This window comes from Melozone crissalis, unplaced genomic scaffold, assembly GCF_028551555.1.
Source record: "Melozone crissalis strain CALT ecotype California unplaced genomic scaffold, PUWL_Pcris_2 ptg000023l_1, whole genome shotgun sequence".
Taxonomy (NCBI): domain Eukaryota; kingdom Metazoa; phylum Chordata; class Aves; order Passeriformes; family Passerellidae; genus Melozone; species Melozone crissalis.
Window position 1 is genome coordinate 4994385 of NW_026535801.1, and position 23141 is coordinate 5017525.

The 23141-nt window shown below is 48.4% G+C and overlaps 1 protein-coding gene across 6 annotated transcripts in view; it reads right to left on the minus strand.

Moving 5' to 3' along the window:
- The window catches only part of HDAC4 (histone deacetylase 4), a 182438-nt gene that overhangs the window by 63029 nt on the left and 96268 nt on the right, over positions 1-23141 (minus strand). For 4 of the 6 annotated variants that reach the window (XM_054277581.1, XM_054277582.1, XM_054277578.1 and 1 more), the window contains exons 4-7: positions 22850-23094; positions 9814-9964; positions 6797-6917; positions 1713-1834 (exon numbers count right to left, since the gene is read on the minus strand). In XM_054277581.1, the coding sequence (XP_054133556.1) occupies positions 1713-1834; positions 6797-6917; positions 9814-9964; positions 22850-23094 (639 nt within the window). The remainder of the gene's footprint in view (positions 1-1712; positions 1835-6796; positions 6918-9813; positions 9965-22849; positions 23095-23141) is intronic. The other 2 variants (XM_054277583.1, XM_054277580.1) reach the window with 1 other exon arrangement.

The following is a 23141-nucleotide window of genomic DNA, read 5'->3' on the forward strand; positions in this document are numbered from 1 at the left end:
CAATTTTTGACTGGGTTCCTGTGCAGCTGAAGTGCTTGTTACTCATCAAGCAACCAACCCAAGGGGGAACATGGACAACTGCACGGATGGGATTCCATCCAGCAGGGCAGGTGCTGCAGTTCCTAGTGAGACATTTCCAAAAGGGGAAAACTTCCTCACTGAAAGGCTGGTCAGGCATTGGAACAGGCTGTCCAGGGCAGTGGTCAGTCACCACCACTGGAATTGTTTAAAAAATTCACCCGTGAATGTGGCACTTGGGGCCACGCGTTAGAGGTGGCCTTGGCAGTGCTGGTTGAAGGCGATCTTTGGATTTTTTCCAACCTTAATGATTGTGTGATCTTTCCAGAGAAGCTTTTTTTGCTGTCCTGCAGTGATTCCCAGCAGGGCCAGTGAGCAGAAGAGCTCCCTGAATGGGGCAGAGCTGTTCCCCGAAGGCAGCAGCCCTGAGCTGGCTGGGTTGGGAGCCCAGGCTGTGCTGGCTCAGGCATGTGCTAGGGAGCTGAGGAGCACAGCCAAGCCAAACAACCTGGTTTACATAATACAGGCTTGAGGAGTAACTGACCTGCTCAGCCACCGTGCAGGGAGAAGCCAGACTGAAAGAGAACTGTCTAGGTGTGAACCAAACCCTCGCAGGAAGCCCCGGTGCTCACCCTGGCACAAACCCCCTTATTTACCTCAGGTACAAACTCACACATAAAATGCAAATCTCCCCAAGAAATGAACCTTTTCTCAGTATTTTTCTCACTCAGCAAACACACTTGGGCTGGAGACACGCAGATCTCTGTGAGAGCTTTGGGTTTGGGAAAATGTTGAAGATTGCAATTCAAGTTTTTCTCCATTCCCATCTGTGTGGCAGATTACCTTTGTCAGGTGGGCAGTTTGCTTTATCTATCTCTTTGAGTGACCACATTCACACCTCCCTCAGGAGGGGACACTGCTGATAACAGACTATTGAATGTCACTGCATGGCTGATAAGAACTAGAACATTCCATTGGGAGATGTGAGCCCAGAGGGAGGAGCCAAGCATTGCTACCCAGATATAATCCAGAGGTTTGTGAGACACCAGCACGGCTTTCTCCACGGCATTCCCCAGAGGAACAGCAGCTGCCTCTCCTCCCACTGGATCTTCAGAGGAACAATACATCCTTCTCTACAGATCCCCCTGCTCCAACAGAACCACCCCTGACACTGCAGGAGGGCTGCAGCCACATTTTCAATGGGACTGCCACCAACAGCCTGACCCACAGGCTGTCTTCTGACTCTGTCAGTGTTGTTCTGGTGTACTACATTGTTTATTTCATGCTTTTAATTTTTTTTCTTTTCTCTATTAAAGAACTGTTACTTCCTGCTCCCATATTTTTACCTGGGAGCCCCTTAATTTAAAATGTATAGCAATTGGGAGGGGTGGGGAGGGTTTACATTCTCCATTTCAGGGGAGGCTCCTGCCTTCCTTAGCAGACTCCTGTCTTTCCAAACCAAGACAGAAAACATCTCCTAAACTTTGACACACAGCTCTCACACACCCCGGAGCAGCCCCAGGCTCCCTGAACACTGGGAGCACAGAGAAAGGTGAAGGGGGAGCAGATGGAGAGGGAAACAAAGCACAGCCTGGAATCCAGCTTTTGGCAGCATCCCTTTTTCAGGAAGATCAGATCAGAGGGCTGAGCATGACGCAGGGACGGGCAGTGTGGCCAGGGAAGGGCAGCCCTACCTGTTTTTCTGAGTGGGAAGTCGTCTTTGGAATCGTACATGCCGAGGACTGGGTGGTTGTAGGTGCCGGAGACGCCGCTTTGGGGTGGGGAGCTCTGGTCCAGAGAGCTGTGCTGGGTCTTCCTGCACAGGAGGAAAGAGAAGAAGGGACAAGCTTTACACCAGTGACACAGAGAGGACCAGCCTGACACCTCAGGGAGTGGGGAAGGGGGCAAAGGCGAAGCTGTGAATCCCCAGGGCAGCCTGTAAGCTCTTCCATTTCCCAGTAGCAGAGAGGAGAGGATGCCCTGTCCTTCAGCAAATCCAGTTTTCTAAGCTTGGCTTTTGGAGTCCTCCAGGAAGGGCACAGTCAAAAGTACCATCCCCAAAGCCTGCCTTTCTCCTCCTGGGCACTCCTACACAAAACCCCACTAAAATCCAATACACAGGAAGGCAATTCACTTAGTTTTCAGTGTAAGACTCCACCTTGGCTCAGCTCATAACACAAGTATAAATTCTAAGATGGTTAATTCTGTATCTTGGTTTTGCTAAGTCACCTTCCTGAATCTCAGCACAGGTGAGACCTCAAATTGAGCACTTCCCTCCCCAGAATAAGCCCCCATCTCAGCAGAGAGAGCCCAAGGCTGAAGCCATGGCACACAGGTGGCCCCCTGCCCTTCCTCCTGCCTGTCCTCCCATCCCAGGAGCTCAGCAGAGACAGGGCCAAAGCACTCAGCACCTTTCCAGCTCAACTTCCCCGAGATGATAATTTATGGCTTTGTTTGAGCAGGCTGCTGGAAGTAAATTACAGTCTGTTTGCTGAGGATATTAAATAATGAATGAGTTTTCTCAGCCTCCTACCAGTTTGTTGGCTGCATCTTTCCTGCTTAATGACTTGTGCCCAGCTTTGCTGTTTCTCAAGAGCTCCACCAGCCTGGGAGAAGGCTCCAGCCAGCAGAGCAGCTCCATCTGATTTAGCCATGCAGGTGACACTCACTGGGCTCTCACAACTTTATTTTAAATAAACAGAATTTAAATCCCTCATTTCTTCTAAACACTAAAGGATTTAGGACAATGGAGAGCAAGCATTTTGTAAAAAAAAAAAAAGGGGAATATTTGAAATTTCATACTGCCTAAAAACCAAGCTGAAAATATTCTCCTGCAAAAGGTTCTTCAAGGAACCTAAATGAACCATTCCCAGCTGGAAATTGCACAAATTCACACTGTTTCTCGAGCAGTACTAATCCCTTGAGTGCAAGCTCAACTCAGAAGTTGGCTGCTGAGATCCAGAGCATCAATTCCACTGCAAGTTAAAGCTTTCAAAAAATAAGGGGCTAATAAAATACTGGGAAAATACATTGAATTTTCTACATAATTAAGAAACTTTCTGCAAATTTTATTTGAACATCAACATTTTCTACTCCCACAGACCTTCCAGCGGGAGGTGTCCCTGCCCATGGCAGAGGGTGGAATGGGATGGGCTTTAGGGTCCCTTCAGCCCAAACCATTCTGGGATTCTATAGAAGTATGAATGACTGTGGTTTCCCAACCCTCCCTCTTCATTATCCAGATTTCTCTGCACATAAAGAAAAATGATTTCTGGGGCTCTTGCAGGGCTGTGTTTCCCACACCCACCCCATGCTGTGCCACATCCCCACCCCTGAATGCCCCCACGCACTCTTCAATCTTCACCTGCAATCAAAACAGAGACAAACTGAAAAAAAAAAATAATCCCTCCTGGGAAGAGATGTGGCTTTTTCTGCCAGGATCTGCTCACTCCATGGGAAGGCAGCACTCCCAGGAATGATGTTTCACTCCCAGGAATCCTGGGTGCTGTGATCTGAGAGCCCTGAGCCCCATCAAGTCACACAGTGACATTTTTGGCTCTATATGAGCAACAGACTTTTTTTTTTTCCTCCCTTTTCTTTTATTTTCTTTTTTTTTTTTTTTTTAATTGTGACCTAGCAGCACAATCGAGTACATTGAATCTATTTTCATCTCTTTGTCAGGCAATGTGCAGGAATTCAAAGGGCCTGTTTAGATGTGCCCCAGGGCTGCTGAATGACAGATATTGAGCTCTGCAAACAGGAACACATTCCCTGGCTCCAGGACTGGGCTCTGACGCTGCTCCCAGCAGCATGCACTGCTCTGCATGCCCCTTCAGGAATGTCAGAGCTCTGGGAGGAGAGGAAATTGGACACTGCATGGAGCCTGCAGACATTCCTGAAAGCACATCCCTTCATCCAAGGCATCCTCTGCTCCCTGAGCTCCTTCAAACACCCACATGCACAGACAGAAGGGTTGGAGTGACGATCCTGGAAGTCTTTTCCAACCTTAATGATTCCATTATTTGATATTTCATCCTTCAGTCATGTCCAGCAAGGTGCACTGAATATACATCCAGACATGTGTACCTGGGCTGGAATGTTTTGTGTTCACACCAGTGGATGTTGGGATCATTCAATGTATAATATAATGTGCAATTTAAAGTGTAAATGTGTCTCTCTACCTGCTCACCATGCAAACACTCAGCTGAACTCCCTTCCATGGCTGCTGGCACATGGAGTGGCTGCTTCCCAAGCACTGCTGACAGCTTCCCAGGGACATCACAGAGAGCAGAAACTCCTGGGAGCCAGGCTGCCCAGTGGGTTCAGAATCCAAGGGAGGGACACTCTGACAGTGCAGTTCCCAAGAACCTCCTCTGCTGCTGCCTGTCACAAAATCCCAGAGTGGTTTGGGCTGGGACAGAGGTTAAACACCACCTTGTTCACCCCTTTCCACCATCCCAGGTTGCTCCAAGCCCTGTCCAACCTGGCCTTGAGCATTTCCAGGGCTGGGACATCATCCTAGAGGTCTCTTGCAGCTCTAGCATCTCTGTGATTCCATGCCAGCAGAACATTTTTCCTCTCCCAGCCACTGACATCAGACCATCATGGTGCTCAATACCCTTAAGAGACTTTTTTTTCCTAAAGCAATGCTTTACATTTTTAATAAAAAAACCAAAAAGGAATTCACAAACCTTAATAAGAGCAAGGGAAGTGCTTAAAAGCAGGCTTGTTGCTTCGAGAGGCTCTCCCAGCATCTGTTAGCACTTAATGGCCTGGCCTGCTCACAGTGGGAGCGTGGAGTGGATCTCCTGTGAGCCCTGCTCGTGTGTGCTCAACCCAGCCACCACCCAACTGCATCACAGCACAGCTATGTGGGGACAGGAGTGCCTCCAGAGCTCAGCTGGTAACCTATGAGATGCCATATAAATAAATACTAATATGGCAGGAATTTAAAGGTTGGTTCTCCTTTTGAAAAAAAAAAATATTATTTTTTTAATGGAATGGAAAGGAAAAAAATCCTCAACTTCTGCCTGAACAAGTGAAGGGTGCATTTAAAAAATCCTGTGCTGCTGCCATCTGCCCTCCTTGAGGGCTCACCAGGACAATTCAGCACTGAGAAAGAGCTGTGAGGCCCCAAGGCTTCGTCCATCTTGGGTTAGAATCCAGAATAACAATCCTCACCCCAGCAGAGAACAGATGGAAAATGAGGGGATGGCATGACCCGAAATCTTTGTGCAATGCTTTGTGGTGTCTCTGTCTGTTGGCATCCCTGGAGCATCACAGGGAAGGGCTGATAGGATGCCTCAGCGCCACAACAAACCCAAGCCACACTTTGGTGCTCAGAAAATTCTCAGCACCAGCTGAGGCAACATCCTGAAACCCCAAACACCAAACCTTAGCAGGTTTTTAGCTGTGGCTAAAAACCTGCAGCAGCCCTGGCCTTGCATCACAGAGAATCCCAGGATGGTTTGGATGGGAAGGGATTTAAAGCTCAGCTCATTCCTCCCCCTGCCATGGCAGGGACACCTTCCACTATCCCAGGCTGTTCCAAGCCCCATCCAGCCTGGCCTGGGACACCTCCAAGGATCCAGAGGCAGCCACAGCTGCTCTGGGCACCCTGAATTCTAACTGACCTTGCACTACTCCTGCATCAACTGTTATTTTAACCATCCCTTAAAGAAATGGAGGCTCAGAGTCTTCAACCACCTTTAATGAAATCCCCAAGTCTCAGATTAGATTTTCAGAGATGTATTAAAGCTGCTCAATCTCACTTGCCTCCAATAACATCTGAATTCTTCTGCCAACTCCACATCAGCATTTCTGTCCTGGCTCAGAGCTGGGATAGCTTTCAAATTTCATTGCAGCTCAGTTTCTGGAATTTGGAAACATCTTCTGGCTATGACCTCACCCTCCCTCTACACACGTTCATTTCTTAAGACTTAAAACACTGTCAGTACTTCAGCTTGAACATTAATTTCATGGCAAAATGAAATTACTTTTGTAACTCAAAATTCCATGAATTTTGAGGTCACTAAAGCAAACATCCAAAGCACTTTGGCTTTTTATTTAATAAAGACAATGACAAAATCATAGCAGAAGAAACTTCTACATCACATCAAATTTCTAACTGGCTTTAGTATAATGAAAAAATTGATTTCTGAAATTGAAACTGGAGACCTGCAGTTGAAAACAGAGATGTTGGGGCAGTTGTAATTAGAAGTGCAGACTGGACTCATTGGATGTTTCCAGTAAGAGCCAAGTAAACAAAACTTCCAAGTCTGAGAGCTTAAGAATAGCAGTAAGTGTTAAAAGTTTTAGAATGCAAGGCTTAAGTATGAGTTGCAGGAATTCACATGAATCATAGAATATCCTGAGTTGGAAGGGACTCACATGCATCATCAGATTCCAGCTCCTGAACATAAAAAATTATTTCTCATTTGACTAAAGTTCAAGTTCTATAACAGAAGGTGGGATCAAATCCTGGGTGAAAAGCTGTAGGATTTATAAAAGCTGATCTCTGACTGTAGAACTTGTGAGTTTGAATAATTGTGGATCACACATGACACAGAGACCTCTCTCTACACACAGAGCATTGTGACACCAGACACGAAAACCACTCACACCTCTGGAAAACCCTCTGGAAAAGGCATTTTGGGAATGCACAGGGATCCTGCCACTGCTCTGGCTCATCCCACAAGCACATCAGGTGCATTCCCTCAGGGAACTGGGGACAAAGGTGGCACTGGCTGAGCCCTGCAGAGAGCCCAGCACCACTTACCCGTACCAGAAGCGAGGGTCGCTGGATATGCAGTGGTTGAGATTCCGGTGGGCCAGAGCCTTCTTCTTGTTCAACACAAATTCCTGCAACTTCATCTTCACTTCTGTGCTTGCCACTGCACCTGCAATTACAAAACAAACATTTAAAAAAGGTTGTTAAATCAATTCGTGTATTTGAAGGCATTTTAAATTTCTAAAATAGATCCCAAATCAAATCTTCCATTTCCAATCCAAAAAACAAGAACTTTGCTTTCAAAGAGAGAAGAACAAAGTGCCTCCAGTAAGGAGCTCTCCTTTTTTATCCCTTTAGCTTGGCATAGATTCACAAGTTATGTTTGAAAACACAGATGAAATTGGGTTTATTTCACCAGAAGAGGATATTACACTTGCAGAGAAGCACACTCAGAATAAAGCACTTGTCCGGGGTATCCCAGCTCTCTTCGAACCAAAGTTATTTAAGAAAAGGGGTCTTGTGCACCCTCAAGTTGTTAAATGTCACATCTAAAAGCAGAAGGGGAATGAGCCTAGTGGCTCATGTGTAGGTTTTGTCTTGAAAACTCCTGTAAACAGGGACCTCTTTGTTCCCAATGTCTGTGCACACCACCACCGACGTAACATTTCGCTTCATTTACAAGCGCGCGGATCTCTGGCTTCAGCTAGAAAACCTAACATTTAAAAAAAAAACGTTAAAGAAAGGGAGTCAGTCATTCTGCAGAGCTAAAATGTCAACTGTGTAATCCCTAATCATGATTTCCTGCACAATGGAGAGCAGGCTGTTCCCCTGCCATGATGGATCCCAGTGATCATCGGCTTGACAGCCCAGACTCCCAGGCAGAGCTCCTGACGGAGCAATGCATCCCAAGTTTGGCAAGGGGACACGTGGAAAATGATGCTTCATCCCCACCGTGGCGTAAGGCAGGAGCTCCAACGGAAAATATCTGGGCTGGGAGGAAAGGGAAAGGCCAGGGAAGCTGCTGGCTCTGCTAGGAACAAGAACTAAAAGATCACCCTGCCATGCTCTCGTGTCCTGCGCCCTGGTCAATGATGAGGTGATGTTTGACATGCTGGGAGAACAATTCCTGGGCTCTCTCCAAGAGCAAGGAGCTGTAGCATTCCCACAAGGCTCTGCCTGGAGCTGTAAAATGGTTCAAACACCAAAGCGAGAAAATTCCCTTTTTTTGGAGCGCTGCATTTCTCACCAGCTCCACAACGCCAGTTCGGTGGAAAGTTCAAGCGAAGAGCTGCAGATAAATTCCTGAGTAGCAGAAGGGGTGACAAATCCATGCTTGAAAGCCTTCTCCCTCCAAAATGTGTCATCCTTAATCCATTAGCATCCTTAGAACACTCCAACCTGGCTGTGTTCTGTCACGTTGCCATAAACCTGCTACTTAGAAGACTTGAAGTTCAATATTTTTGGAGTGTAAGGTTTACCTCCTTTACTGGAAGCTGAAAGACATCATAGAACCTCAGGGAGCTTTGGGGTGGGAGGAACCCTAAGGATCATCTAATTTCAACTCTGTGCCATGGGCAGGGACACCTCTCACTGTCCCAAGTGGCTCCAAGCTCCATCCAACCTGGTCTTGGGCACTGCCAGGGATGCAGGGGCAGCCACAGCTGCTCTGGGCAGTGCCAGGGCCTGCCCACCCTCCCAGGGAACAATTCCCAATTCCCAATATCCCATCCATCCCTGCCCTCTGGCAGTGGGAGCCATTCCCTGTGTCCTGTCCCTCCATGCCTTGTCCCCAGTCCCTCCCCAGCTCTCCTGGAGCCCCTTTAGGGTCTCTGAGCTCTCCCTGGAGCCTTCTCCTCTCCAGGTGAGCACCCCCAGCTCTCCCAGCCTGGCTCCAGAGCAGAGATGTTAAAAGGAAGCAGGACGAACTCCACCTCTCTCACACTCTCTTCATATTTCAGATCAGGACAATTTTAGCTTCTCTTTGCCAAATTTTGTGATGTGAGAAAAATAACTTAAGTGTCCTTAAGCACTGAGGTGTGATAATGATTCTACACCATAGAACTTCTTAAATAAAAAGTAACTTAAAAATAAAACTGTAGTCATGGGAACAGGATCTTCAACTTAACATCCCCAAATTCTGGGTTTTTTTCCTCTACACCTCTGTGTTTCACCCAAAAGATGCTTTGCTTCCATTTTCCACAGATTCAGGGATTTAAATTTCTTTCCAGATTACTTTAATGAGAATGGCCAGGTTCTGAGGAGAGGCCCAGCAAAACATGGATCAAACAGCAACAGCTGATGGGAGCAGCAGGGGGAAGTGGAAATGCTTAGGGATTCTGAACCTCTGGTCTTTCTAGCACTTAAAAAGGTCTCCCAGACCCCAATTTTATCTTACTGAAAAAATTCCTGGAGCTTTATCTTATTCCCAGCTCCCAGCCAGCATTGCATCTTCCTTCCACCACTTCTCCCATCTGAAATCAGACCAGAGGAGTTGATGGCACAACTTGGTATTTTGGTATTTGGAGGTATTTTCCCCCTCATTCACTTGCAGAAAAAGCCCAAACAAGCAGCCCAGAGTATCTCTGATAAGGGACATTGTGAGGCCACAATGATCTCCTCAAGTGCATAATGACAGAGAGTGGGGAAGGCACCCACAAGCTGTAACCTCCTGAAAAAAATCCCCTCATGAATGGGAACGCTTCAAAAAGGGGAGAGCTGTGAACTCGACTATGTCTTAAAAAGAGTGAAATTCAGAGCAGTAGAAAGAGAAAAGGAGTGCAGCGTGCATCTGGTGTATTTTATGGGCTTAATATTCTGCCTCCATTAGGAATGCTGCCAAAAATACTTCAAAAAATGTTAAATCAAGGGAAGAGAGGATACGCTTCCTTTTGAAAAATGCTAAAATGGCATTTAGTGAGACAAAAATGAAGATAAAGCAGAGAAACGCATTTCTCTCTTCCCCTCAATTCCCTGTGCCCTCAAGGAGGTTCCTCCAGCTTTCTGAGGCTCCTCCATGCCCCCATCTGCCTGTCAGCACCCGAAGCAGGGGTGCTCTGGCCACTTACTCTCTTTCCCCTTCTCTTTGTTTTTCAGCTGCTGCAGTTTCTGCTCTCGGTGCTGCTTCTCCAGCTCCTGCTCCTGCCGGTGCTGCTCCAACTTCCTCTGGTGCTCCAGCAGCTCCTGCTGATGCTTCATGGCCAGCATCTCCTGCTGCTGCTGCGGAGAAGGGAACAGGCAAAAGGAGCAGGTTAACACCATGGGTCTTCCCAGAGCCAAAGCAGAGGCTGCAGGCAGGTGACAGTAACAGTGGTCTGAAGGACAAGCACGGGCCTCCTTTCATCTCCACCACCTGATTTTAAATAAAACCCCACTAGGGCACCCTCAATATTATTTGTTGCACAGAGAAATTGTAGAAATTGTGGCTGCCCCATCCTTGGAAGTGTTCCAGGCCAGGCTGGATGGGGCTTGGAGTAACTTGGGTTGGTGGAAGGTGTCCCTGCCCATGGCAGAGGGTGGAACAAGATGGAATTTAACGTTCCATTTAAACTCAAACCACACAGAGATTCCATGATTAATTATAAAAATAATTGCTCCAACAGATAAAAGAAATAATTATCCCAACAATTTCTCCAGGAAGGATTTTCCCTGGCCCTCTCAACTCACCCATATTCATGGGAATAATCACGAGACATGATGTCTAATTAAGGTAATTATTTGCAAAGCTTGCATCAGATGGGACAGTCAAGGCTGGAAGCACCAAATGCTCCTGCCCCAGTGCAAATCCCCCCTGGGCTCCCCATGTCCCAGAAGCTGGGAGGTGTCAATGTCCTCACCAATCTCCAGGGAAATTTGGGGAGCAGAGGGGATTCACACAGGGCAGAGCTCCTTGTTTGGGTGAGAGAGGATTCCCCCAGGGCAGTTCTCCCTGTTTGGTTGCAGAGGGGATTTTTCCAGGGCAGTTCTCCCTGTTTGGGTGCAGAGGGGATTCTCCCAGCCCAGAGATTCCCATTTGGGTGCAGCGGGGATTCTCCCATCCCAGAGCTCCCAGTTTGGGGCAGAGAGGATTCTCCCATCCCTGTTTGGGTGCAGAGGGGATTCTCCCAGCCCAGAGGTTCCCATTTGGGTGAGGGAGGATTCTCCCAGGTCAGAGCTCCCTGTTTGGGTGCGGAGAGGATTCCCCCATCCCTGTCTGGCTGAGAGGGTCTCCCAGCCCAGAGCTCCCTGTTTGGTGCAGAGAGGATTCTCCCATCCCTGTTTGGGTGCAGAGGGCATTCCTCCAGGGCAGTTCTCCCTGTTTGAGTGAGGGAGGATTCCCATGGACTGAGGGCAGCAGTTTGATGCACTGTGTGAGGGGACACCCTGAGTCCTGCCAGGCTGTGGCAAAGCAGGTGTACAAGCAGCACATCCCAGCTGTGGGAGAGGAGCAAAGGGATCTCTGTGAGGTAAAAACCGCTTTTTCTTCAAAGGCAGAGCCCAAAGGATGATCTCCCACTGTGCAGTTGGGCCTGCACCCTGCTCAGCGAGGCGTGGGCCGCTCCTGGGCCTGCCCCACAGGCCGGGAATGGCGGGGCCCTGTGGAGCCTCTGGAGCCTCTGGAGCCCAGCACAGCCTCTGGAGCCTCCGGAGCACGGCGCCCACCCCGCACTCTTTACGTTGGCAGCTCATAAACCAAGGGATTGATTGGAGCTGGCAGGCTGCAGCCCCAAAGGCCCGGCCTCTCCAGGGCTGTGCTTAATGGGGGCCTGTGCTCGGATACCACCCACGGCTCCCGCAGAGCCCCGGGGCACGGAGGAATTGTGGAATGCTTGGGGTTGGAAGGGACCCTAAAGATCATCAGCCCGTTCCAAGCCCCTGCTGTGGGCAGGGTCCAAGCCGTGGCTGTTGAGACAGGGAATGTGCTCTCTCCAAGAACATCTCAATCCATCCTGCTCCAAACCCTGCCAGCTCCTGCGTACATGAGACTCCCATTCCCACTCCCTCTTCTCCTTGAGCACATTTTCCGTTTAATCCCTTTAGCTGAGATTCTTTGGGTGTCTTGTAACGAGGACCATCTTGGACTTGATGATCCTCGTGAGCCCCTTCCAGCTCTGGATATTCCAGGCTCCTCTGATTAATTTGTGGCATTGCACTGTTGCAGACATCTTTTCATTAAAAATCCTTCTTTAAGATTTTTCTTCTTGAGAAGCTGAGAGGCTTCAAGGCAAAATGTAAACAATGATTGTCTGCTGCTGTAAAATGCAACAAGTGCATCTGTGATTGGTCTCATGTAGGTGTTTGGAATTAATGGCCAATCACAGCCCAGCCGGCTCTCTCTCTGTCCGAGCCACAAACCCTTGTTGATTCATTCCTTTCTATTCTTAGCTTAGCTAGCCTTCTGAAAACCTTTTCTTCTATTCTTTTAGTATAATTTTAATGTAATATAGATCATAAAATAATAAATCAAGCCTTCTGAAATATGGAGTCAAATCCTCATCTCTTCCCTCATCCAAAGACCCCTGTGACCACTGTGACATTGCACATTTGCACTGCCCAATGCTACAGCCATGGATGCACAATAAATACAAATAAAATCAGATTATTCTATATAAAGATCGAAAAAAACCACAATCTAAGAGGTATTTACAATCTGCCTGGCTATCTGCTGGAAACTCCCCATGGAGGAATCCCTGCTGCTGCCTGTTCCAAGCAGGCAGGCTGTTGTAAAACACCAGCAATCCAGTTATTTTGTAGTGACTGCACCTATGCTTCCCCTCCTAATTCTATTGAATTATATGTAAACAACCAAAAATCCACACTGAGAAAAAAAAAAAAAAAAACTAGAAAAGGAGGAAAAAAAATAGAGGAAAGCAGCTATTTTTGTTTTCTAATTAAGCAGCAGCTTCTACTAACACATCTCCATTTGGGGAAAGAGTCTCTTTCCCGACTTCCAACAAGTCCACCACATGGTGGGCTTTGAGAACCTCGCCATGGAAAGTATGCAAATGAACAATATTTAATGCACAATATGGTAAAACAGGTTTTGTTATTTTTATGGAATCAGGAGCCTTTTCTCTCCATCTGCAGTCTCCTAGGCTATGCAGGCTCTGCTTCCTGTGATGGTTTACATACATTAGGCTGCTTTAGAAGGAGCTGTGCTTTCATTGACATCTGGAGTGAAATGGGAATGAAAAGCCCAATTTGTCGCTGGATGGTTTAGGGAAGTTTCATTAGGGATGTATTGTCTCTGCTCATTTTGACCCCAGTTTCCACAAAGCCTATTCTTAATATAGTTTTTCAAATGGCTTCAAAGTTGAGGAAAAAAAACCTAAAAAAACTAAAATAATAAAGCCACGTCTCTGATTGTGCCCATGAAGAATGAAAAGAAATCACTGTTGGTGTCTGCTGTAGCCTGGAAAAACAAAAAAAGAAAACCCATCCGGGTGTCTTCTCAGGGTTATTTCTCCACACTTACCAGGAATGTTATGGGAAGACAAAAAATTTAGGCTGGAGATCAGGAAAAATTTAGGCCACAGAGGATGCTGGGCACTGCCCAGGCTGCCCAGGGAATGGGCACAGCCCCAGGCTGAGAGAGCTGCAGGAGCATTTGGACAATGCTCTCAGGGATGCACAGGGTGGGATTGTTGGGCTGTCAGGAAAAACATCAGCTTCTGGTTCGTTTAAAGTAACAGAGGCAAATTAGAACAGGCACTGCCCACTCAGACCTGTGTGTTCACCACACACAGCTGGGGCAGGGGGTTTATTCCCCAACTGCATTTCCCAAACACTGAAATTTCATTACAAAGTGATTCACAGAGGGAAATCCCTGGATCTGAGGAGCACTGTGTGACAGACATGCACACGCTGCATTAGGGAGCTCAGAACATCCAAATTAGGTGCTCTTGCCAAAATCAATATTTGTAAATATTCATAACTATGGGGATTCCTGCATATGTTTAATGTCACTGCTCCCACTATTTCTGAAAACTGCACAAATGTTCAACTGTACCTGCAGTTAGTGTTGCTGGTGCTCATTTAGCATAAATTAATATTAATAAAGGTAACAGGGAGGATGTAGAGCATTTCCAGGTATTTATCAACCGTCAGCCTACCAGGAGGACTCAGCTATCCAGAGGATTTTGCCACCACACTTCTCAGTTGTCTTCAGAGCTCCAGCTTGTCTGTCTGGGAGGGGGACTGACACCTTATCAGTAGAGAAACTGTCACAGAGAAACCTCTTTTTAAGGGAAATGCAGCTAAAATAATTCTCTTGAGTCTCTGCAGTGCCCTCCCAGGAAGCATGGAGTGCTGACACAGAGATCCCTTTTCCCAGAGAGAACCAGGATGGATTTCATGGAGACACATTGCATTAGGACTTCCACAGGCACTCCTCCAGATGCCAAACAAGAAGCCAAGCAAAGAGATCCTTCCTGCCCTCCCAGCTCAGACTGGCTCCTGGGTGTTTACAAGAGACATTTTGAATAGCAGCAATTAGTGAAAGGGAGAGCAAAATAATTGTGGAGATAAGCACAAGCCTGGGTGAACAGAAGCTGGAACACTTCTGGCTGACAGATACTCCCTGGCATGCAAAGTTGCCGTGTCCAGCTCCCAACTGCATCTCAATCCACACCTGAGCTCAGCTCCAGCACGGGGGGATATCAGGGAAAGGCCCTTCTGCCACCTGTTCTGGCCAAATTCTACAGTTTGGGTGGTTTAAATCAGGTATTCAAAACGATCTTTGGGCTCAGACTCTGTAAAACTAAAGTCAAATTGTAGGTGAGGATGAAGAAAAACTCTCCAAGAAAGCACACATCAAATCACCCCGTGGAAAACCCTTGGCTATGGGTGGAAGCAAAGCACAGGTGCTGGGATTTCTGGGAGCTGGGTTTCTGGGAGCTGCATTTCTGGGAGCACTGCTCTGTTGGGCTGTTTCACAGTGATCCCAATGCTGGCTGGACTCTGTGCCTCATGTTCCCCCATCCTGTTTACTGAAGTCTCAAGCGGTGGCTCCAGTTTCAGGATCTTCTCTCTTGGCTCCGTGGCGGCGTGTTTGGGATATCTCCTGGAGCACTGGACAGAATAAATCAGCTGTGCTGGAGTCTAGGAGGGGCAAACATTGTGACTTCCAGCAGCAGCCAAGACACAAAGATCTGGGAGAAGGAGCACCTCTCATCTCTTTTCTGGGACACGCATCCCACGTGCCCCCTTCCCGCCACCGGGCAGCTGACAGCCAGCTAAACCCGTGCCAGAAATTCCCACGGGCAGGGATTTTTCTGCAGGGAAATGATCCCTCCCAGCCAGCAGCTCCCTGAGACTGATCTCAGTCAGACACATCCTACTGAGAATGTCTGGTGCTCAGGTTTATGAGGCTAAAACATCTCCAGGACCGGGAATGATGGCAAGGTTCCCTTCACTCCAGCTCTGAGTGACAAGATCCCATGTTTTTCCCTTGGCAGCTTTACATATGGATATGGAATTTTGTACCCTAGTCTCCCTCCCATGCCATTACCTCTCCCAAAAGGCTGGAAGCCCTCTGAGCTCTGAATACCTCCAAAAGTTCAGCACTGGGAAAGGTTCAGCCCTTTTGTGTGAGCCTCTTGCTGCCTGACTCCCACTCCGGCCTAATTTTTCCCTTCCTCCAGAAGCAGAATATCCAATAGCCTTCCCAGAAAGAGCAAGCTCCATTTGTTGTATCCAGCACATTCAGCTCCTCCTCCAATTTTCCCCTTTAAAGGTGAGGAAAAACTCCTTTGAGTTTGCCTCATGGTTATTGCTGAAGGGGAGAGAATGAGGAGCAGGGAGTGCCCATCCCAGCATGGATGGCAGTAAGGAAATCAGAAAACTTGACTTAAACCAATCCCTGTAAACCAAAAAAAACACATAAAATCCTGTAAAGGAGGAGCCCTAGATGTTTGATGCTAAGTAAGAGATGAGACCTCGGTCCTTGAAGGAGCAGTTACATCCTCTGTGAACTGTTTTAGGGTGTTTTGGGTATTACAGGAATTCCAAATTTCTGGACATGAATGGATCAGCAGAGGTGTTATATTCCTGGCATAACAACAGCATCCAGTGGCGTATTTTTTTATTCCTGCTCTGATTCTCTGTGTTCTCTTTGATTACTTCCAATTATTTTATAAGTTCAAAATTAAGATAAAATTGGAATTGAACATTTGGGTGTGGGAACTGCCAAAATATCTCTTCTGCTGCCATTTACTCTGAAACTCTAAACTGACCAAAAAAAATAGTCATAGTGCCCCACATATATTTTACTCCACAAAAATCCAGAGTTCCCATTGTGTTCCTTCCAGCCAACCAACCATGGCCCATCTCAGAAGAAAATGAAAGGAAACGTTTCTTCTACCAATTTCCAGTACCAATTTCCCTGGATGAGCATTCCAGCTTCACTCCTGACACCACCAGCAGTGCTTGGATGGCAGGAAGATGCCTGAATTATCCCAGCCTGATGCAGGACTCCTTCAACCAAGAGATGGGGTAGAAGCTGCTCTATGGATTTGTTGACAGAACCAACCCTTCCATGTGTAGGTTTGTCCTCACTGCTCTCGCAAAAGATCCTGACTTTGAGGCTGAGGAAAAGTCACCACCCACCCCCTTCAAAGGGAGTAAACGCTCTGATCTTCCAAAAGTTTTCCCCAGGGTTGCTTCCATCAGAAGTTAAGTTTTGCAGGATCTAAGGTGTAAGTTTTGGAGTGGGCTCGGTGTGCCAGAAAAGCAAGGCAAGGTCACTAAGAAAGAACAGGAAGCCGTCTGGAAATAGCGCGAGCTCCAAGGCGCTCGAGTAGTAACGAGGCACAAAATGTTCAGTCTGGTCTTTTACCACTGACTGTACCCAGCTGCAGCTTCCTAAGATGAATAATCCTGTCATCCCAGAATCCAGACAGAGGCGGACACCTGGTATCGCTGGGCTTTTCAAGTTCCTCTTGAAAGGGACGCGGGCTGTGAGGGACGGGCGCGCGGCGGAACAGCGGCACAAAAACGAGTACCTCGTGTGGGGAGCCCCTCCACAGCATCTGCTGCAGGAAGACAGCACAGAGCAGACAGGCCCAGGAATGGGAGCTGGGATATCAGGGACGGGATGGAAATTGGCCTTTCCAGAGCCCAAGGCAAGCAGGTGCTTTGCAGGAGCCATGGTGCTGCCGGCAGCGTCCCTGGGGACATGGGGACGGTGCCAGAGGGGATCAGCAGACACCAATCCTAGCAGCAGAACTGAAACATGCCCAGCTTTCCCTGCTGAGCAGAGTCAACATGGATTGATTGAGGCCACCAAAGAGAAGCACTGGGCACTAGCAGAGCTATGCTGAGAGCAGCCCCACAAAAGGACAGTGTGATTGGAATGGGTTGGGTTGGGTTGGGTTGGGTTGGGAGGTACCCTAAAGATTATCCAGTTCCACTCCCTTCCACCTTCCACCACAGCCCCATCCAGCCTGGCCTTGAGCAGCTCCAGGGGTATCCTGCAGGCAAACCTGCCATTCCATGGGCAGTGGCTCCACATGAAAGCAAGGAGCAGTTTCTCCCCTCAGCATCAGCGTGACAGCTATCAAGTCTAGACATCTTTGGGAAAGAATTACATTTCTTTACAACACGGCAAAATATGTCTGGAAGATTTCCTGCAAGATTTTCACTCCCTGAAACCAAAGGAATGGCCTGGGAGTTTCACCCCGTGTCTCTGAACAAGAGGCTGATCCCTTGGATGTGTCACTATCCCTCACTCAACGTAGGAATTCATTCTGTCAAGGGAAAAAGAACAATTTCAGGATCACTGCACAGCAAACATCCTCACAAAACTCCTTTCCCTGCTGCTGCTTCCCTGCCCATCCTGTCTGTGCTGGATGCACTGTCTGTGCTATGGAAGCACACAGTGCTTTCTCAGAGGGTGGGAAAACTGGGAATGGGATTGCACAGCCACAGGTGAGGATTTCAGGCCCACAAGGAGCTGGGAGGCTCAGCTGGGAGGCTCAGCCCACCACTGACATGCATCAGCATCCCTGAGAAGTTTCCTGTGGCTGTGGCTGTAAAACAGCGGGAGCTGGGAAGAGCCCTGCTCCAAGCTGGGACACAGCAGATGAAGCACATTCCCCACAATGTCCTTCCCTCCCTGTGAGGCACCTCTGGCCCTGCCAAAGCGCCCATCCTGCGCCTCCTCCATCCAGCCCTTGACCAGAAGGGCAAACGGAAAAGCTTTTGGTAACTTCCAGCTGATCTTAGCTGGGAATGAGTGACTCACAAAGGAAAAAATTCCCTGCCTGTTCCTCCGCGAGCAAAGGTCAGGCAAAGCTTGCAGCGGGACCTGCGGAGAGGCTTTCCACCGTCTCACCTCCTTACTCCATCCTTGGTTTTGCTGAGGAAGGCAGATGTGAAGGCCATAAATATTGTCCCACATCTGGTGAATGCATGGAGGAGTGGAAAACCCACCTGGCTGAAGGTGAGTGGCTACTGGAGAGAGGAGCAGCCGCCGGTGCCTCCAGCCTCCGGCCTCTCCCTCGGTGCCTTCTGGAGCCAGGCCTGGGCAATCTGCAGAGCTGAAAGAAACAGCCTGCCCTGCTCTGTGCAGTGAAGCCTTCTAAAGGCTTGGCTTATTTTCCCCAAACATGTCAGGGTTTTCACAGAATCACCCAGAACGCTTTGGGTTGGGAGGGAGCTCAAAGCTCAGCCCATTCCAACTCTCTGCTGTGAGCAGGGACATCTCCCACTAGAGCAGTTTGCTCCAAGCCCCGTGCCTCATCACTAATTTCTTCCTGATACCCAATCTAAACCTTGTTTCAGTTCAAAGCCATTATTCCCCCTTCTTCCATCTCTCTCTCCATGCCTGTGCTTTCTCCCACTCCTCCCCTGTGCCAAGCTCTGTGTCCATTATAGAGCCCTTCCACAAATATTGTTTCACTCATTTCCTGGCTCTCTCCACCTTGCACCATCTTGGGGAATCTGGCACTTTTATGTGAAGGCCAAAACACAAAGTCTATAAAAGCAAGGACTGGGACACGCAGGGGAAAGGATCACATGTTCAGGCAGTCATCACCTTCTCCTCCTGCACTGGGTCAGATGATTAAAACTGAGCTGATGGAAGCAATTCCAAGCTCTGGAAAAAGCCAAAACTTCAGCTCTCCATAGGAAAAAGTTATCTACTGGGATAGAAAAACAGGCAATCAGGCCAGCATTTTCCAGGCCAAACTTCACTCACTGAAGTGTTCCTCACACTCCTGCTCTGTTTGGGGGATGGCACGGAGGGGTGCTCAGCCCTACTCAATTCCTGTTAAGTCAGACCAGTTCCTCTGTTCCCACCAACACCACAGCAGCAAAAGAAATAAAACAACCCCAAAGCATGACTTCTCCTGTACTAGCAAAGGAGTCAGCACTGGAAACAAAGGAGCTGTTTGAAAGCTTCATCAGCTGGGAGAGCTCACCTGGAGAGGAGAAGCCTCCAGGGAGAGCTCAGAGTCCCTAAAGGGGCTCCAGGAGAGCTGCAGAGGGACTGGGGACAAGGGATGGAGGGACAGGACACAGGGAATGGCTCCCAGTGCCAGAGGGCAGGGATGGATGGGATATTGGGAATTAGGAATTGTTCCCTGGCAGGGTGGGCAGGCCCTGGCACTGCCCAGAGCAGCTGTGGCTGCCCCTGGATCCCTGGCAGTGCCCAAGGGCAGGTTGGATGGGGCTTGGAGCAGCCTGGGATAATGGAAGGTGTCCCTGTCCATGGCAGGGGGTTAGAATTAAATGATCCTTAGGGTCCCTGCCAACCCAAAGCTTTCAGGGATTTTATGAAATAAATGCTTTGCACTCATTGATTAAAATGATGGATGCCAGGCTATAGGGGAAAAAGGCAAAGTAATCAATTCTAGACAGCACAACACACAGAGAACAGAGTAAAATGCAGAAATTCTTCCCCCTTCACTGAAGCAGTTTCCAAAGCAATTCTGGGTTTAACATTATCATAGAATCACAGAATGGTTTGGGGTGGGAGGGACCTCAAAGCTCATCCCATTCCCAACCCCTACCATGGGCTGTTCATGCCTGTGTGCACATGGGATTAAAAAAAACAAAAGAAAACCAATAAATTTCTCCAAAAAGACTTCTGCATCCTCAGTCAGGACTGTTTCTATATCAAACTGCACAGCTCCAGTGCTTCACTTGTAGAAGATAAATGGGTTTTATTTGCTTTAACATCCCCACCCTGCTTTCTTCATGAGCTGGGCAGCTCTGAGTCCAAATTTAAAGTTATATATTTTAATTTTCTGGGCAGAATAATTGCGTCCCTGCACTCACAGCCACTGGACTTAACACAGTTGCCAGTTCTAGAGTCACCTAAACGTGGGCTGACTCTGGCACACAGAGACAAGCAGGATGTTTTCCCAGAGAAAATGCACCACACTCACACACTGGGGGATATTTTCTTTGTGAGGCATGACAGGGCTGATTTCAATGAGGGGCTGTTTGATTTTTAGAGCAACTCTGCTCCCTCTGACACACTACCCTCAGACATCACCTTGCAGGCCACCCTTTGGTACAGGATTATGCCATCCCTATTTTAAGGCTCTGACTTAGCCAAGCTTACACACAAGATGAAGAACTTCATTACCTAATGGCCTGGATATACTGTGGCATCTCAAAATTCGAGCTCAGCTTCCTCCTTAGAGAGATTTTGAGCAGAGTCAGTCAAAGCTTTGACATAAATGAGAGCAAATATGTTCCTATCACCACTGCTTTGAGCTTGGCCATTAAATGGGAACGAGCCTGCCTGATTTTTCATAGACAAACAACTACAGGCATGGACAATTACAAGGGAATAACGGAAATATATGCCACAGGAATTCCCCATCCTTCCCCCACCCTGAGTGCTTGTGCCCATGTGCAGCCACAGAAACATGGGGATATGTAAATGTTCCACACACACCCCCAGAGATGCACACACTGTACATCCATATATAAATATATTCACACCCAGGCACCTCCTCACCTCTGCCCTGGCCACAGCACAGAGGACTCACCAAGGCACAGGGGTGTTTGATATTAATCCAACTTCAAACAGGGACACTTCTCACAAAGCCCAGCTCCTCTCTGGACTAAGGAGTCTGTAAATAACACCCCATTAACTTTTAATCCCATCTTCCCCACTCTGACATGCATTTTGTATTGAAATGAAAGTTATATAAGGTTGAATCGAGGTTGCTTTTTAATATTACATTAAGGCTATTTACCATGTGCAGCACTAATCCCCCTTTGAAAAAAGGAGCCTATTACCAATTCGGAAAGCTTACGTTGCCATAGCAATACTCCAGCACTGGGAAATATTTATATAATGTCTCATGTTTTCACTTGCAACAGCCATCTTCCACACTGGACTGCCCACTGACCCTACCTGGTGTTCCCTCCCTGTCCCATGAAGGGCACAGCACCTGCCTGGTGCCTAATTCCAAAAATCTGAGCGTGTCCAGACCCACCTGCAGGCACTGCCCTGCACCCCCTGCTCCTGCAGTCCCACCACGGCCCACACGCTCAGCCTACAGCTTGTGCTGATGGCAAACGTCCAACGAGAAGTTCCTGTGCCACCACTCCCAAAATGTGTGAGCACAGGAGCAGGTAACCTCCTGCTAGGGTCAAATCCAGTGAGGCATTTTCTGTGGCCAGGGAAGGGAATGGAGTTGGGAAGGAGATTGTCCTGGATTGCCAGGCAAATTGTGTTCTATTTGCCGTCTGTATGGCAGTTGTCTTCTGATAAGTAGGCAGTTTTCCTTATCTCTTCCACAACTAATCCTCCCTCTGGGGAGACACCTGCTGATAACAGACTATTGAATGTCACTGCATGGCTGATAAGAGCTATAACATCCCATTGGGAGATGTGAGCCCAGAGGGAGGAGCCAAGCAGTGCTACCCAGATATAATCCAGAGGTTTGTGAGACACCAGCACGGCTTTCTCCACAGGATTCCCCAGAGGAACAGCAGCTGCCTCTCCTCCCACTGGATCTTCAGAGGAACAATACATCCTTCTCTACAGATCCCCCTGCTCCAACAGAACCACCCCTGACACTGCAGGAGGGCTGCAGCCACATTTCCAATGGCACTGCCACCAACACCCTGACCCACAGGGTGTCAGGCTGGGTTCTGGCTCTGTCAGTGTTGTTCTAGTGTACTGCATTGTTTATTTTATCCTTTATTTTTTTCTTTCCCTATAAAGAACCGTTATTTCTGCTCCCATACTTTTGCCTGAGAGCCCCTTAATTTAAAATTTATAACAATTCGGAGGGAGGGGGTTCATATTTTCCATTTCAGGGAGGCTCCTGCCTTCCTTAGCAGACACCTGGCTTTTCAAACCAAGACAGGGCTGCTGCCCTGTGACAGTGTTCACAGGAGTCTCAGGTTGAGGGAAGAGCTGAGGATCTGACTCCATGTTTCAGAAGGCTGATTTATTATTTTATGATATATATTACATTAAAACTATAAATAGAAGTTTACAGTTTTAATGTAGAAGAACTAGAATAGAAGAAAGGATTTCCTCACAAGGCTAGCTAAGAATAGCATAGGAAAGAATGTTAACAAAGATTTATGGCTCAGACTCTCTGTCCGAGCCAGCTGGGCTGTGATTGGCCACTAATTAGAAACAACCAACATGGGCCAATCACAGATGCACCTGCTGCATTCCACAGCAGCAGATAACCATTGTTTACATTTTGTTCCTGAGGCTTCTCAGCTTCTCAGGAGGAAAAATCCTAAGGAAAGGATTTTTCATAAAAGATGTCTGCGACACAGCCCCAAGAGAGGCTGAGGGAGCAGGGAACGGGCTCAGCCTGGAGAAAAGGAGGCTCGGGGAGACCTTCTGGCACCCTGACAGGAGGGTGGAGAGCAAGGACATGAGGAAACAGCCTCGAGCTGTGCCAGGGAAAGTTTAAACTGGAAATCAGGGACAATATCTTCCCTGATCAGTGGCCAGGTGCTGGAACAGGTTCCCCAGGACAGTGGCAGACTCACCACACCTGGAATTGCTCAGAAGCTGTGTGGGACGCAGCGCCTGGGGACCGTGGTGGCACTGCTAGGTTGGTGGCTGGAATGGCTGATTCTAGAATGCCTTTCCTACCTCAACAATCCCCCAGTCCCCTCGCACCCGACCCCCCTTACCTTGATGTGCTCGTGCAGCTGCGCCTCATGCTGCCGGGAGAGCTGCTCGTGCTGCCGCTGGAACTCCGCGATCAGGATCTGCCTCTGGATCTGCTGCTTCTGCTTGAGGGCCAGCAGCTCCTGCTGCAGCTGCTGCTCCCGCAGCGTGGGCTCCGTCACCGGCATGGAGAACTGGTGGTCCAGCCGCAGGTCCATGGGCACCGAGCTGGGCGCCACTTGCAAGGGCAGGGCTGTGCTCACGTCAACTGCGGGGAGAGCACGAGAGTGGGGTCAGCACGCTCCTCACCCAGCA